At 44.2% G+C, this 15,788-nt stretch overlaps 1 protein-coding gene across 1 annotated transcript in view; it reads left to right on the top strand.

Annotated features, from left to right (window-relative positions):
• Nucleotides 1–5,611: 5,611 nt before the first annotated feature.
• The window catches only part of LOC141141362 (squalene synthase-like), a 77,305-nt gene continuing 67,128 nt past the window's right edge, over nt 5,612–15,788 (top strand). Inside the window, exon 1 of the mRNA XM_073629026.1 lies at nt 5,612–5,779. Within this exon, the coding sequence (XP_073485127.1) occupies nt 5,693–5,779 (87 nt within the window). The 5' untranslated portion in view covers nt 5,612–5,692. The remainder of the gene's footprint in view (nt 5,780–15,788) is intronic.

Below are 15,788 nucleotides of genomic sequence, written 5' to 3'. Positions count from 1 at the left end.
GCAAAACAGTAGATTTAACTTATGTAAGGAACATTTGGAGTCAATCCCAATTCTCCTGGCTCTTATGTGCACTCTTCTTCTCCTTTCCTACTGTCACTTGTATGTCAGCTGTCCCGGGGCTGTGCCTCCACCCTGCTCAGCTTGCCCACACTTATGTTTTATTTGTACTCTGCCTATGGATATTTAAGGTTGCCTCCCTATTGGACAGGTGCTGGGACATTTAACTTAAGGCACTTTGCCTTATGTACAACAGTGTCTTTAATCTCCCTGTCTAGTCTTGGATAACCTTGCCTTACATAATCTTGCTAATGTAATGATTCTCTACGTCAGGGGTCTCCAAACTTTCCAAACAAAGGGCCAGGTTACTGTCATTCAGGCTTTAGGGGGGCCAGACTTTGTAGAGTAGTAACTTCCCCAACATCAATGAGAGTAAACAATGCCCTGTCATTGGTTCTAGTGGGAGAAATAGTGCCCCTTTGTTGGTATCAGTGGGGGAATAGTGCCCCATAATTGGTGCCAGTGGGAGAAATGGTTCTGCATCATTTAGTGTCTGTGGAAGGAATAGTTCCAAGGACTTGATAAAGGCAGGCAAGGGGCCACATCCGCCCCCCGGGCCGCCATTTGGAGACCACTGCTCTACGTCATTGGACTTTTGCCTTGCTTTGTTTGGTGGTGTGTATACCTATTATCCTCTGTGGTCCTGGCCATTGTTTTGTTTGCTGTTACCTCTTCTTCCTGGTTAATTCTTATATGGTAGATGCTCTATTCTCTTTATCTAGCATTTACTATGAAAAAAGAAAGTCAGAAGGTTACAGCCTTGGAGTGTTTTGTAACAAGCTAGGCACTCTTATATTCTATAACCAGGTGTATTCCTTTTGCCATCTTGAAATTAGGCTTGAACCTTCGCCATCTTCAGGTTGATACTCAGCATTGCAGCTCAGTTTTTTGCTTTGTACACCTGTCCTTTTGCTTAAGGAGACTGCTTGACATTCAGCCTATGCTTAATCAGCAAGTTATTCTGTGTATGTTTGGCCTATATTCAGGTCTGTCTGATGTCTGTCTGTTCATGTCCTGGGTTACTCCTGCAGATTGTTTGGATTGAGTTTGTATTCAGCTTGTCTGAGCTTATTCTCGTTATTGGCTTGCTATGTTTGTTATTGCTGCATTGAAGAACCTGGATTTTCTTTGGGAATGGTTTGTCTGTGCCTGCTGACCCTGTTTCCACTTTCTGCTGTTTGCTCTGACCATCTGCCTGAGGACAGATGGCATCTTTGCTGTTAGTTAGTTCTTGCCCTTGAAGACATATTGGAATAGTATGTTGGAATCTATGACAGACAGCTATTGACACCATTTTTGCCATTTTCAGATGTTGCCACCTTAAATTTAACTTGTGCTCATTCTGTTTGTCTTGATTGATTGTTTGATTGATCGATTGCTAAGCTTTAGATGACTAACATCTCTGGCTACCAACCTGCTTCTTTCCTCTTGTGGAAAATGAGCTCCTTACATCGGTGCTCAGTGAGAGAAGAACTCCCGTACATTGACGTTCAGTGGTAGAAGGACTTTTCTTACAGTTCAGTTGGAAAACGTTGCCCTTGCATTGGTGCTCAGAGGGAGAAGGACTCCCTTACATTTTTGGTCAGTGGGAGAATGCCTCCTTTCATTGGTGGTCAGTGGGCAAAGGACTTCCTTTCATTGGTGATCAGTGGGAGAAGGGCTTCCTTCGGTTGGTGGTCAGTCAAAGAAGGACTTCCTTTCATTGGTGGTCAGTCAGAAAAGGACTTCCTTTCATTGGTGATCAGTGGGAGAAGGACTTCTTTACACTGGTGTTCATTCAGGGAGGGACTTCCTTCCATTGGTGGTCAGTGGGAGAAGGGCTTCCTTTACATTGGTGGTCAGTCTGAATGAGACCCCCTTACATCGGTGGCAGTAAGAAAGGGTCCTCTTGCATTGGTAGTCATGATGCCACGGTTCACACACCTCCGGGGTGGCCATGGTCCACATTTGGAAAGGGTTCTGTGCATCTTTGGTTTTGATTCAGGTGCGAATTCAGGCAAAAAATTCGGAACCTGATTCGCACCTGAATCGTTGAACAGGGACGTACCGGACCCCCTGCTGTGACCACATATGTGAACCTGGCCTCTAACTCACATACATTATACAATCTCCTTTAAGGTGTCACTGAACCTACATCATAAAAAACTATCAATAAATGGTGTATTACATGCTGTTAATACTACAACCCCTGGCAAAAATTATGGAATCACCAGTCCCTGAGGATGTTCCTTCAGTTGTTTATTGTTGTAGAAAAAAAAGCAGATCACAGACATGGCCAAAAACAAAAGGCATTTCAAATGGCAACTTTCTGGCTTTAAGAAACACTAAAAGAAATCAAGAAAAATAATTGTGGTGGCCAGTAACAGTTAGATTTATAGAACAAACACAGAGAATAAATTATGGAATCACTCAATTCTGAGGAAAAAATGATGGAATCACCCTGTAAATTTTCATTACAAACACTAACACCTGCATCAGATTAAATCTGCTTGTTAGTATGTAGATAAAAAGGAGTGATCACACCTTGGAGAGCTGTTGCAACAAGTGGACTGACATGAAGCATGGCTCCAACACCAGAGATGTCAATTGAAAAAAAGGAGAGGATTATCAAACTCCTTAAAGAGGGTAAATCATCACGCAGTGTTGCACAACATGTTGGTTGTTCACAGTCGGCTGTGTCTAAAACATGGACCAAATACAAGCAACATGGGAAGGTGGTTAAAGGCAAGAATACTGGTAGACCAAGGAAGACATCAAAGCGTCAAGACAGAAAACTTAAAGCAATATGCCTTGAAAACAGAAAATGTACAACAAAACAAATGAGGAACAAATGGGAGGAAACTGGAGTCAACATCTGTGACCGAACTGTAAGAAACCGCCTAAAGGAAATGGGATTTACATACAGAAAAGATAAAAGAAAGCCATCTCTAACACCTAAACACAAAAAAACAAGGTTACAATGGGCTAAGGAAAGGCAATTGTGGACTGTGGATGATTGGATGAAATTCATATTCAGTGATGAATCTTAAATCTGCATTGGGCAAGGTGATGATGCTGGAACTTTTGTTTGGTGCCGTTCCAATGAGATTTATGCAGACGACTGTAAAAAAAAAACATGCAAATTTCCACAGTCAATTATGATATGGGGCTGCATGTCAGGTAAAGGCACTGGGGAGATGGATGTCATTAAATCTTCAATAAATGCACAGGTTTACATTGAAATTTTGGACACTTTTCTTATCCCATCTATTGAAAGGATGTTTGGGGATGATGAAATCATTTATCAAGATGATAATGCATCTTGCCATAGAGCAAAAACTGAAAAAATTCCTTGAAGAAAGACACATAAGGTCAATGTCATGGCCTGCAAACAGTCCGGATCTCAATCCAATTGAAAATCTGTGGTGGAAGTTAAAGAAAATGGTCCATGACAAGGCTCCAACGATGCAAAGATGATTCGGCAACAGCAATCAGAGAAGGCTGGAGCCAGATTGATGAAGAGTACTGAGCAGATCATGTGACTATACACACATGTGGGTGTATATATAGTGGTAAATGACTGCCCACTCCCTCCCCCTTCTCCTCCATGCCCACTAGCCAGCTAAACACAATCTGGGCGGGATATTACATGTAGATTAATGGAGGCTTCACCTTCCTCTTATTCTAAGACACAGGCTGGAGGGTTGTGACACAGCCTGTGACTGGCAGAAATCTGCCCACACCATGTTATTGCCAACAAAAATAATAATTTGATTTCAAATATATATTTTTTCTGTCAATTTAAAACAGTTTATTGATATTATTTATTTATTTTTACTCTGTATTCTAAAGGCTGCTTTTTTTAAATTTTGATCATGTGACCAGCAGCAGAGGACTAGAAGCTCCTCCTGTTTTTGTTTCCCTGCAGGCAGGCTGGGAAAGAGCTGGGTCATGTGACAGCTGTAGAACAAGAAAGAAAAGGAGGGCGCACCAGCGTCCACATCAGTGCCTGACCTCACAAATGCGTTTCTGGAAGAATGGTTAAACATTCCCATAGACACACTCCTAAACCTTCAAACCTTCCCAGAAGAGTTGAAGATGTTATAGCTGCAAAGGTTGGGCCAACTCAATATTGAACCCTACGGACTAAGACTGGGATGCCATCAATGAGAATGGCTTCTCCTGGGTTTTATGCTTTGATCCAGTCCTGGCTTTGTCAGGAGCAATTTTAATTAACCGCTTGCCGACCAGCCGCCGCAGTTATAATGCGGCAGAATTGCACAGGTAGGCGAATCGCCGTCATATTTTACGTCGGCTCCAAAGGCGGCCACTAGACGGCGTGCTCGCGCCGCCAGAGGCGCTCGCCTGCTGCTCGCCCCCGGAGCCGATCGCTCGTAACACGGCAAGAACCGGGAGCTCTGTGTGTAAACAAGAGCTCCCGGTTCTCTGAGGGGAGAAGTGACAGATCGTCTGTTCATACAGAGTATGAACAGCGATCTTTCATCTCCCATAGTCAGTCCCCTCCCCCCTTCAGTTAGAACACACATTAGGGAACACAGTTAACCCCTTGGTCGCCCCCTAGTGTTAACCCCTTCATTGCCAGTGAATTTTTACAGTAATCAATGCATTTTTAATTGTATTAATGCCAATGGTCCCAAAAATATGTCAAAATTTTCTGATGTGCCCACCGTATTGTCACAGTCACGATAAAAATTGCAGATCGCCGCCATTACTAGTGAAAAAAAAAAAAATAATAAAAATGCTATAAATCTATCCCCTAGTTTGTAGACGCTATAACTTTTGCGCAAACCAATCAATATATGCTTATTGTGATTTTTTTTACCAAAAATTATGTAGAAGAATACATATCAGCCTAAACTGAGGAAAAATTTTTTTTTTTTTTTTTTTTTTAATGGGGATATTTATTATAGCAAAAAGTACAAAATATTGTGTTTTTTTCAAAATTGTCGCTCTATATTTGTTTATAGCGCACAAAAAAACCCCCTGCAGAGGCGATCAAATACCATCAAAAGAAAGCTCTATTTGTGGGGAAAAAAGGACATCAATTTTGTTTGGGTACAGCGTCGCACGACCGCGTAATTGTCAGTTAAAGCGACGCAGTGCCAAATCGCATAAAGTACTCTGGTCAGGAAGGGGGTAAAATCTTCCAGGGCTAAAGTGGTTTAAAAAAATAATAAATTATATATATATATATATATATATATATATATATATATATATATATATATATATATATATATTTTTTTTTTTTTTTCTGTATTTCAGTCTCTTGCACTGACACCATGAGGATAATAAAAGCAGAGCTGGTGCTGCCCATAGCCATCAATGTGTTGTCCCCTCTCCAGAGACATGAGGAATACAGCTACAGAGAGCTGGGAGTACCTCCATTCCTCCCCCATCATGGTGTGTGCACCACAAGGCTCAGCATTCCCTGCCAGTCTTTCCTGCACCCGCCCACCGCACCTACACAGCCCCCACCAGCTGTCGCCGAAAGCAGCACGCCACGCCCCTACATCGTCCCTCCGCACAGCGATTGGCAGCTGGTGACAGGTGAGGGCGGGGCCGGCCGCTGCTACTATAAAAACGGCCGGTGTGTGTGGATGCGGCGACCGCAGAGAGTTGATCATCCCCGGCCATGGAGTTCCTGAGGTCACTCTTCTATCCCAAGGAGATCTACAACCTCATCAGGTACAAGATGGGCGGCCTGACCGAGGTGGAGCAGGTAAGGCTGAGCAGAGGGGAGCCCTGTACACCTGTCCTAGGAGGGGGCACACATAGGAAGAGAGGACAATGATTGGTTCTCTGATTATTTATATTTGAAATAAGTGTCCTCCATGTGCCAAACAAGTCATATTCAGTGCTGTCCATCCAACATCTGGATTTCTCATTCATCCAATTAGGGATGGGGGTCTCTTAAAGTTACACTTGCCACCGTGCTGAATGCTTTCAGCCAAAGCTGTTTTTGAAAAGTAAGTAAAACCTCTGAATGTTCTATATTTTCTGAAAGCAGACACCCTAGAGAATAAAATGCTGGTGGTCCCTATTTTCTAAGTTGCACAATATTAGTACAACGGTTTATGAAACGCAAAAAAAAAAGCCCTAATGCTAATTTTGGGGCTCACAGATGCAATATGTTACCCAAGTCTATGGAAAACTTTAAAAGATGATGTTGCAATACATAAATGGGTGCATGTCTCCACTTATTACTTGGGTGACAATGTCCCCCATGTGGTGATAGATTAAATTATTATTAACCACTTGCGGACCGCCGCACGCCGTTATATGTCCTAACTTTGATGAGGAATATTGTTGTTATGGCAGCAGCTAGCTGCCATAACCCCGGTATCCTCCTCTTTGGCCGGCGGTCCGCTTTCCGATAATAGTGGTCTCTGCAGCGGATTTGCCGCAAGATCACTTTTATCAGCGGCGGGAGGGGGGACCCCCTCCCGCCACGCTCCGGTGCCCTCCGCCGCGCATCTGAGCCATCGGAGGAAGATGGGCCCCCTACCCACCTCCATACCATTGCAGGGCAGAAGCAACGTCAAAATGTCACTTCTGCCCATAGCTCTTAAAGGGACTTTTTTTTTTTTTTTTTTTTTTTAATTGCTTTTTAGTGTAAATATGAGATCTGAGGTCTTTTTGACTTTAAGAGGTCCTGTCGTGTGTGTGTGGGGGTTTTTTTTTTTTTTTTTTTTTCTATTACAAAGGATGTTTACATTCGTTGTAATAGGAATAAAAGTGACACTTTATTTTTATTTTTTTCTTATTTTATTTTTTATTTTTACACTTCTTGTTCTTTAAAAAAAAGTCTTTAAACGCGCCCGTCCCACCAAGCTCGCGCGCAGAAGCGAACGCATACGTGAGTAGAGCCCGCATATGAAAACGGTGTTCAAACCACACATGTGAGGTATTGCCACGATTGGTAGAGCGAAAGCAATAATTCTAGCCCTAGACCTCCTCTGTAACTCAAAACATGTAACCTGTAGAATTTATTTATTTATTTATTTTTTTTTTTTACACGTCGCCTATGGAGAAAGTATTGCCATGACTGCCATTTTATTCTCTAGGGTGTTAGAAAAAAATGTATAATGTTTGGGGGTTCTAAGTAATTTTCAAGCAAAAAAACTGTTATTAACTTGTAGAAAAACAAATCTCAAAAAGAGGCTCGGTCCATAAGTGGTTAATACTGTTTTATTTTTTTGGTAACAGTTTTTTAAGGAGACCTCATGGAGGTACAGTATAAAGGTCTCCTGATGTCTCACCTGTCCTCCAATTAAACTAATGCAGTGCAGAATGCACTGCATTTTGTTTTGTTTCTCCAGTGATGCTAGTTAAGGGGACACAGGTAGCTGGAAGCGCCGTGTAAAACCGTTTGCATGGTGGAATGCGTAATACTTGTCCAATCATGGATGTTGCACCTATGTCTCAGGCACCCAGATGCTGGGATGTGACACACTAGAGCTAAACTCTTTGCATGTAGGTCTTGCTGAGATACAGTGGGGACGGGAAGTATTCAGACCCCCTTAAATTTTTCACTCTTTGTTATATTGCAGCCATTTGCTAAAATCATTTAAGTTCATTTTTTTTCCTCATTAATGTACACACAGCACCCCATATTGACAGAAAAACACAGAATTGTTGACATTTTTGCAGATTTATTAAAAAAGAAAAACTGAAATATCACATGGTCCTAAGTATTCAGACCCTTTGCTCAGTATTTAGTAGAAGCACCCTTTTGATCTAATACAGCCATGAGTCTTTTTGGGAAAGATGCAACAAGTTTTTCACACCTGGATTTGGGGATCCTCTGCCATTCCTCTTTGCAGATCCTCTCCAGTTCTGTCAGGTTGGATGGTAAACGTTGGTGGACAGCCATTTTTAGGTCTCTCCAGAGATGCTCAATTGGGTTTAAGTCAGGGCTCTGGCTGGGCCATTCAAGAACAGTCACGGAGTTGTTGTGAAGCCACTCCTTCGTTGTTTTAGCTGTGTGCTTAGGGTCATTGTCTTGTTGGAAGGTAAACCTTCGGCCCAGTCTGAGGTCCTGAGCACTCTGGAGAAGGTTTTCGTCCAGGATATCCCTGTACTTGGCCGCATTCATCTTTCCCTTGATTGCAACCAGTCGTCCTGTCCCTGCAGCTGAAAAACACCCCACAGCATGATGCTGCCACCATCATGCTTCACTGTTGGGACTGTATTGGACAGGTAATGAGCAGTGCCTGGTTTTCTCCACACATACCGCTTAGAATTAAGGCCAAAAAGTTCTATCTTGGTCTCATCAGACCACAGAATCTTATTTCTCACCATCTTGAAGTCCTTCAGGTGTTTTTTATCAAACTCCATGCAGGCTTTCATGTGTCTTGCACTGAAGAGAGGCTTCCATTGGACCACTCTGCCATAAAACCCAGACTGGTGGAGGGCTGCAGTGATGGCTGACTTTCTACAACTTTCTCCCATCTACTGACTGCATCTCTGGAGCTCAGCCACAGTGATCTGTGGGTTCTTCTTTACCTCTCTCACCAAGGCTCTTCTCCCCCGATAGCTCAGTTTGGCCGGACGGCCAGCTCTAGGAAGGGTTCTGGTTGTCCCAAACATGTTCCATTTAAGGATTATGGAGGCCACTGTGCTCTTAGGAACCTTAATTGCAACAAATTTTTTTGTAACCTTGGCCAGATCTGTGCCTTGCCACAATTCTGTCTCTGAGCTCTTCAGGCAGTTCCTTTGACCTCATGATTCTCATTTGCTCTGACGTGCACTGTGAGCTGTAAGGTCTTATATAGACAGGTGTGTGGCTTTCCTAATCAAGTCCAATCAGTATAATCAAACACAGCTGGACTCAAAGGAAGGTGTAGAACAATCTCAAGGATGATCAGAAGAAATATGTGCAAAGGGTCTGAATACTTAGGACCATGTGATATTTCAGTTTTTTCTTTTTTAACCGGTTCAATACAGGGCAATTTCACCCCCTTCCTTCCCTGGCCAATTTTTAGTTTTCAGCGCTGTCGCACTTTAAACGTCAATTGCGCGGTCGTGCGACGTTGTACCCCAAAAAAATTGACGTCCTTTTTTTACCACAAATAGAGCTTTTTTTTTTTTTGGTGGTATTTTATCGCCTCTGCGGTTTTTATTTTTTGCGCTATAAACAAAAGAGCGACAATTTTGAAAAAAACACAATATTTTTTACTTTGTGCTATAATAAATATCCCAATTTTTTTTTTTTTTTAAAAAACACATTTTTTTCCTCAGTTTTGGCCGATCCGTATTCTTCTACATATTTTTGGTAAAAAAATATCGCAATAAGCGTATATTGATTGGTTTGCGCAAAAGTTATAGCGTCTACAAAATACGGGATAGATTTATGGCATTTTTAAAAAATATATATTTTTTATTTTTTTAGCGGCGATCGCGATTTTTTTTTTTTTTTGGTGACTGCGACATTATGGCGGACACATCGGACACTTTTGACACATTTTTGGGACCAATCACATTTATACAGCGATCAATGCTATAAAATTGCATTGATTATTGTGTAAATGTGACAGGCAGTGAAGGGGTTAACCACTAGGGGGCGGGGAGGGGTTAAGTATGTTTCCTAGGGAATGATTCTAACTGAAGAGGGAGGGGACGCACTAGGGGAGGAGACCGATCAGTGTTCCTCCGTTCTGGGAACACAGATCGCTCTCCTCAGAGCTGACAAGCTGTGGGTTTACACACACAGATCCACATGCCGGCCCGGTTAACGGGCAATCGCGGGTGCCCGGCGGACATCACGGCTGCCGGGCACACGCACCGGGTCCCGAGGAACGCGGGTGCGTGCACGCGCTCCCGGCGGCGCACGTGCGCCCCCTAGACGGCCGGGAATCCCAGGACGTCATATGACGTCCACCTAGGATGGGAGATCCCATCTGTGGACGTCATATGACTATACGCGGGTATTGAAGTGGTTAATAAATCTGCAAAAATGTCAACAATTCTTTTTTTTCTGTCAATATGGGGTGCTGTGTGTACATTAATGAGGAAAAAAAATGAACTTAAATGATTTTAGCAAATGGCTGCAATATAACAGTGAAAAATTTAAGGGGGTCTGAATACTTTCCGTCCCCACTGTAGATGAAGCTCCCATGTCTGTGTGTGTATATATTGGTCACAGTTAATACTGCTTTTTAAAGTGTGTGTGTGTGTGTGTGTGTGTTTGCAGTTTTAGAAAACGTAGGCTAGGGCACAGGTTGAAACACCATCAGTTTATTCTTTCTTTCTGCTTCCTGTTGAGATTTCCCTTCACTTTCTGTCCCAGAGATACTTGTATTGCAGGACAGTGAGAAGTAGGGTTGCCACCTGTCCGGTTTTAAACCCAGACAGTACGGGTTCAGGAGGCTGTGCCCAGGTTTCCCTCTGCCTCACACCCGGACACCATTTCCAGCTGACAGGGGGTACCATGGGACCTCCTTTTACCAGCCCCAGCACACAGGGGGACCCGGACAGCAGGGGGATCGAAGTGGGGGGAGCAATTACAGAGCAATCAGAACATAAGAGGCGGCAGGCAGCTGCTGGTGCGGAAGTTTTTAATAAAATAAATGCTTAAAAACAATCCAGTCACACTTCATGTCAGAGCTGTATATGTCAGTCTGTGAAGTCGGCTTTCCCATTCTACCCTCCAATCCAGGCTACTGTTTCACTGAATCGCTGGAGGAAGCCAAGGATACAGAGCCGCGGGGAAACTGCAGTGAGCTGTCAGCCTGGGATGCTGTGACCAATCAGAGCGTTCCGGAGGCTTAACCACGCCACCATCATCAGAGGCTGACAGTTCACATGAGTTTCCCGTGGCTCTGTTTCCTCCAGAGATTCAGTGAAACAGTAGCGTGGATCGGAGGGGAGAATGGGATAGCCAACTTCACAGACTGACATATACAGCTTTGACATGGAGAGTGAGTGGATTGTTTTTAAGCATTTATTTTGTTAAAAACTTCCGCACCAGCACTTGCCTGTCACGTCTTTCCCTTATGTTTTGACTCCTCTGTAAATGTACCCCCTCTTTTTCTATAATTGCACCCCCCTCTGTAATTGCCCCCCACGCCCGCCGCTCTGAACCCCCTGCTGTCCGGGCCCCCCTGTGTGCTGGGGCCCCATGATACCCCCTGTCAGTTGCCATGGGGGTATTGGAGGGAGGAGGATTTGTGCTGCTAGGAGACAAAGGTTTGTAATAAGAGGGAATGGGGATAATGGCACCCAAATCACAAAGAAAAACTTCTTTTGGGTGACAGGCATTCCACAATTCTGTTTACGTGATTTTTGCTGCGATTTGTCGGGTGACCACAGCCACCCCACCCACAACAGCAGCATGGCGGACCGTGGCAAATACAGCCCCAACAAGCCTGCTGGGCTGGGAATTTTCACCACTACAATTTCTAATTTTCTTTTTGTTTGTTTTTTAAATCATGAAGTCACCACAACACCATTATTATCTCGTAGTTTTTAAGCTCAAAGGTACAACTATGTTGGTGTCCCTTGATAATTTGACATTGTATTTTTGAAATATATCTGCCTACTCACAAAGACTGTCCTTTTTTTTTTTTTTTTTTTTTTAAAAGCACATAGCCAAGTATTTTTCAAACTAAATATTTTTTATTTAATAGGGAGCACAAGGTCATATAAAAATCAAGAGTAAGGCAGCAATGGAGAAACAGTTGTAATTGGTGAAGCCTTTGTACCCCAGGGCAGACATCAATTATGTGAAGTGCAAAATTGGGAACCTGAGGAGTCCATTTAATAGGGAGCACAGTACGGTCCTAGACTCCTGAGAGATCGGGAGCAGCAGCAGATGACATGTATGTCCCCAGGCTGTGGTCTTACAACAGCCTGCGTTTTTTGCCAGACTGGACCGAACCCAGGCCATCGCTCTCAACTCTTCCTTCCACATCGGCTGAGGACATTTTCTTTTTTCTTCTGCATTCTTTAACAAATCAAACTAAATTAAAAAATGCGTTCTCTGCACAAAAAATAAAGTAGAATAACTCAAATCATGATTTAAAATAATAAACAAAAATAATAAACAAAAATAATAAACAAAAATAATAAACAAAAATAATAAACAAAAATAATAAACAAAAATAATAAACAAAAATAATAAACAAAAATAATAAACAAAAATAATAAACAAAAATAATAAACAAAAATAATAAACAAAAATAATAAATTGTAGGGGTGAAAATTCCCAGCCCAGCGGGCTTGTTGGGGCTGCATTTGCCACGGTCCGCCATGCTGCTGTGGTGGCTGTGGAGGTGGTGGAGGCTTGTCCTCTAAATTACAGATATGGGTTTTAGGTGTAATTTGGCCCCTCCTCCCCTTGTTGAGGAGCTTCAGGATCAGCTCCTCACACATACTCTGTCGGTCCTCCTCCATATCCCTCAGCTTATTGCCTGTCATGCAGCCAAATGCCTCCTGTGCATCCGGGGCTGTACTAATGGCACTTGTTGCATGTCTGAGGAAGTCAGCCGTGGCGTCATCCAGGTTTCTGGTCTTCCTGGCCCTTTTAGTAGGAGGGTGTAGGGGAGGAATCTGTGACTCTGCCTGGCTGCTGGGCACGGGCTTGTCCTGACTGACTTTCCTGTGTATAAAAATGGGACATATTTGTGGTTTTTTTTGGTCATCAATCACACACAATTTTGAGCTCATGACTTGCAAATTGAATGTTGACAAATAGAAAAGACTATCATTCTGACCCCAGCACTTTTCATTCTTGTCCAAATCATTTTTGGCCACTATTGTCTTTTGGGGAAATTTGAAATTTGGGGTCAATAACATCTAGTTAACATTCTATTTTTGTCTACAAATATGTTCAACAATGCTATACCTGGGTCAAGCTGGGCTCCTCCACATCTTCTTCCTGTGTAGAAGGACCAGGGTGGACCTTAGGAGCTGTGGAAGGAACTGTTGAGAGTGATGGGCGTGGTTCTGTTTGGTCGGACAAAAAACCACAGGCTGTTGTACCACAGCCTGGAGACATATGTCATCTGCTGATGCTCCCAATTTCTGGGATTCCATGACCTTCTTGCGCTCCCTATTACATGTTCTATGCAGGCTACCAATTCTGGCCTTCAAATAATTGATGTCTGATTGATGTCGGGATACAGAGGCTTCACCAATTCCAACAGTTTCTCCATCGCTGCCTTTCTCTTGATTTTATTTGAGTAATCCCTACTCTTGACTTGCCATGACACGGCAGCACCCGGTACTGTTGTATAAATTCTGGCAAAAAGTCTGGTGCTGTGGATTTATCCACCATTGTGAATTAAATTAATTAGCAGATGCCTACAAGATAAACCCTAATGTCAGGCTAAACTCATAAATAATCTGGTCCCAATATAGGCTTCAATCTATAAGCCGTATAGGCCACTAACCGCTGATGCCCCAATTTACAATTGTAACTTTGTTTTATGTTTCCTTTTGGCGATATCGATCATTCATCCTCCACTCCCAGATCGTTCCTACAGCCGTTACATTGATTGCGCGTTATGGCTTTATATACACTGCGCATGTGTGAACCCCCGCTCTCAGTGTGTCATGACGCTGGGCCGTGACTATCTCTTCTGCATGCGACACACACGGTGGAATATTCGGGAGTGTGACAGCATGGCGGATTCCGATAATTCAAGGCAGGTCTGCGGTGCTGGAGCTTATAGGAGGCACAAAGCCACACACATGAGAAAGGCTGAGATGGTAATGGTGCGCATCCTTGAAGCACAACTACAATTGCAGGCTGCGCAACTATAAAAGGCCCAACAGCCGAAAGGACCTCATTTTGGAGAGGGTCCGCGCCATTTTGGAGGTCGAATTTTCGGTCAAACTAAGGAAGGACCAAATCCAAGAGGGATGGTCAGATTTAAAACACCGTGAGCAAGAGCGGATGGAGTCCATCACATAATCAAAAAAGTAAGCAATATTTGTATCTAATCAATATGTGTAAATTAGCTGTCTGTAGATGTGCTTTCTCCAAGTAAGTTTTTAAAATTCTAGATAATGTTTTCTCTAATCTTTGTCCATAATTTTTTTTTTGGGTCAAAAAAGAAGAAAAAAAAGTTTTTACTCTTCTTTCAACAGGGAAGCACAAAAAAAGGAGGCAACAGACAAGCCACCAGAGGGGACAAAGGGAGGCTACCCTCACCCGGGCCCGAACAGGGGAGACAACAAGGCCACCCTCCCCCCAAAATCGTAAGTGACAACTTCAAACACACTCACACTCATGTAGCCACTGACAGGGTTGATTCTAGGTGTGCCAAAGGCCCTGGGCTTGGGGTGGAACTTAAGGGGTAAAGAACACTTTCTGGTTGCTGCCTGGCTCATCAGTGCCCAGTGCAGCCTTGCCGGGGTAGAGGAGAGGCCCCGGGGATCAGTCACCTGCTAGAATGAGCCTCATATATCCCCTATCCCATAGACAAGAGGGGTGGGGGGCAACTGCATGAGTTTTTCAATGTTGGCACTTTTCCAGTGTTTCCCCTCTGTAAAATGACATCACCTTCCCTTTTTCTCAAGTCATCTTCCAGGACGGCACACCTGAGAGATGAGAGGCTCCTCCCCACAGGAAACACAATCAATCAACAGCTGTTTTAAGTCCACACCCTTCCCCCTGATCCTCAGTTTTTGATTGTGTTTCTCCCTACACGGCGAAACTGTTTGTTTTTTTTCCAAATGACCGAAGCCTGGGGCTGGTGGTCTCCCCCTGGGAGCCGGACCAAATGCCTGGGAAGCCTCTGGGTCTGGCGGGATATATTTATCCTTCCCGGGGGGTTCCCCTATCCTTTCCTCAGGGGGGGCAGCAGAAACTGGGAAAGCCCCCCTGAGAGCTGAAGGCCCCTGGGTACAGTGGTGTCCCCAGAACTTCAGGGGCCTTTATCCTGTCTCCCCCCCCCCCTTACCTGTCCGGAAGTCCTTTCAGACGGGGGTGCTGGCCGTCGGTTCTTTCCAGGGGGATCGTATCCCCTGACTCCTGGGTCCCTGGTAGCTCGCGTGGGCTGCTGGGGAGGGCACCTCCTGAACGACCCGCGTTCTTACCCAGAAGGGAAGACTGAGAGTCAGCAGGAGCAGGCGCCCACATCCTCCTTTCGAGGAGGCACCAGTTTACTATGGTGAATGTCTGCCTAAACCACCTCATGGGAATGAGGAACGTACGGCATTGCCCCCCCCCATGTGTATATACTGACTGGACAGAGCAGGACACAGCCTAACCTTGCAGCTCCCTAAAGGGACAGCAGTTGTGGGGGGGGGGGGGGGGGGGCACTTTGGCGGCTATCCTCCTTGCGTGTGGACCATAAGGATGGAAAAGCTAGCCCGGTGGCTGTGGAAAAAGGGGAAGACGACAACGGTGAGTCAAAAATCCCCAATCCCAGCCAGATGGTTTCTGGGCATTTGAGATAATCTCCCCTGGGGTCTGTATTCAAATAGCCCAGAAGCTTTTGCTAAAGACACCAGCCACAGCTCCCTCCTACATCAGAGATGCTGTATGGTGGACAAGTGGTGCAGAGGAGCGAGTGTGCCTAAACCACTTTAGATGGGAAAGAGGTAGGTAAGGCATTTTTTCCCCTTCCACCTGTATTTACTGAGTGGTGCAGTGCAGGACCTGGGGTCTCCATAACAAAATAGCCCAGAAGCTACTGCTAAAAACCACCAGCCACAGCTTCCTCTTATAGCAGAGACACTGTGGTTATCGCAATAGTAGGTTGCCAGCCTCTCCCTACATA

Source organism: Aquarana catesbeiana, linkage group LG04, assembly GCF_042186555.1.
Source record: "Aquarana catesbeiana isolate 2022-GZ linkage group LG04, ASM4218655v1, whole genome shotgun sequence".
NCBI classification, from domain to species: Eukaryota; Metazoa; Chordata; class Amphibia; order Anura; family Ranidae; genus Aquarana; species Aquarana catesbeiana.
The sequence above is the reverse complement of the archived record's forward strand: the minus strand, read 5'-3'. Positions and strand labels throughout refer to the sequence as shown.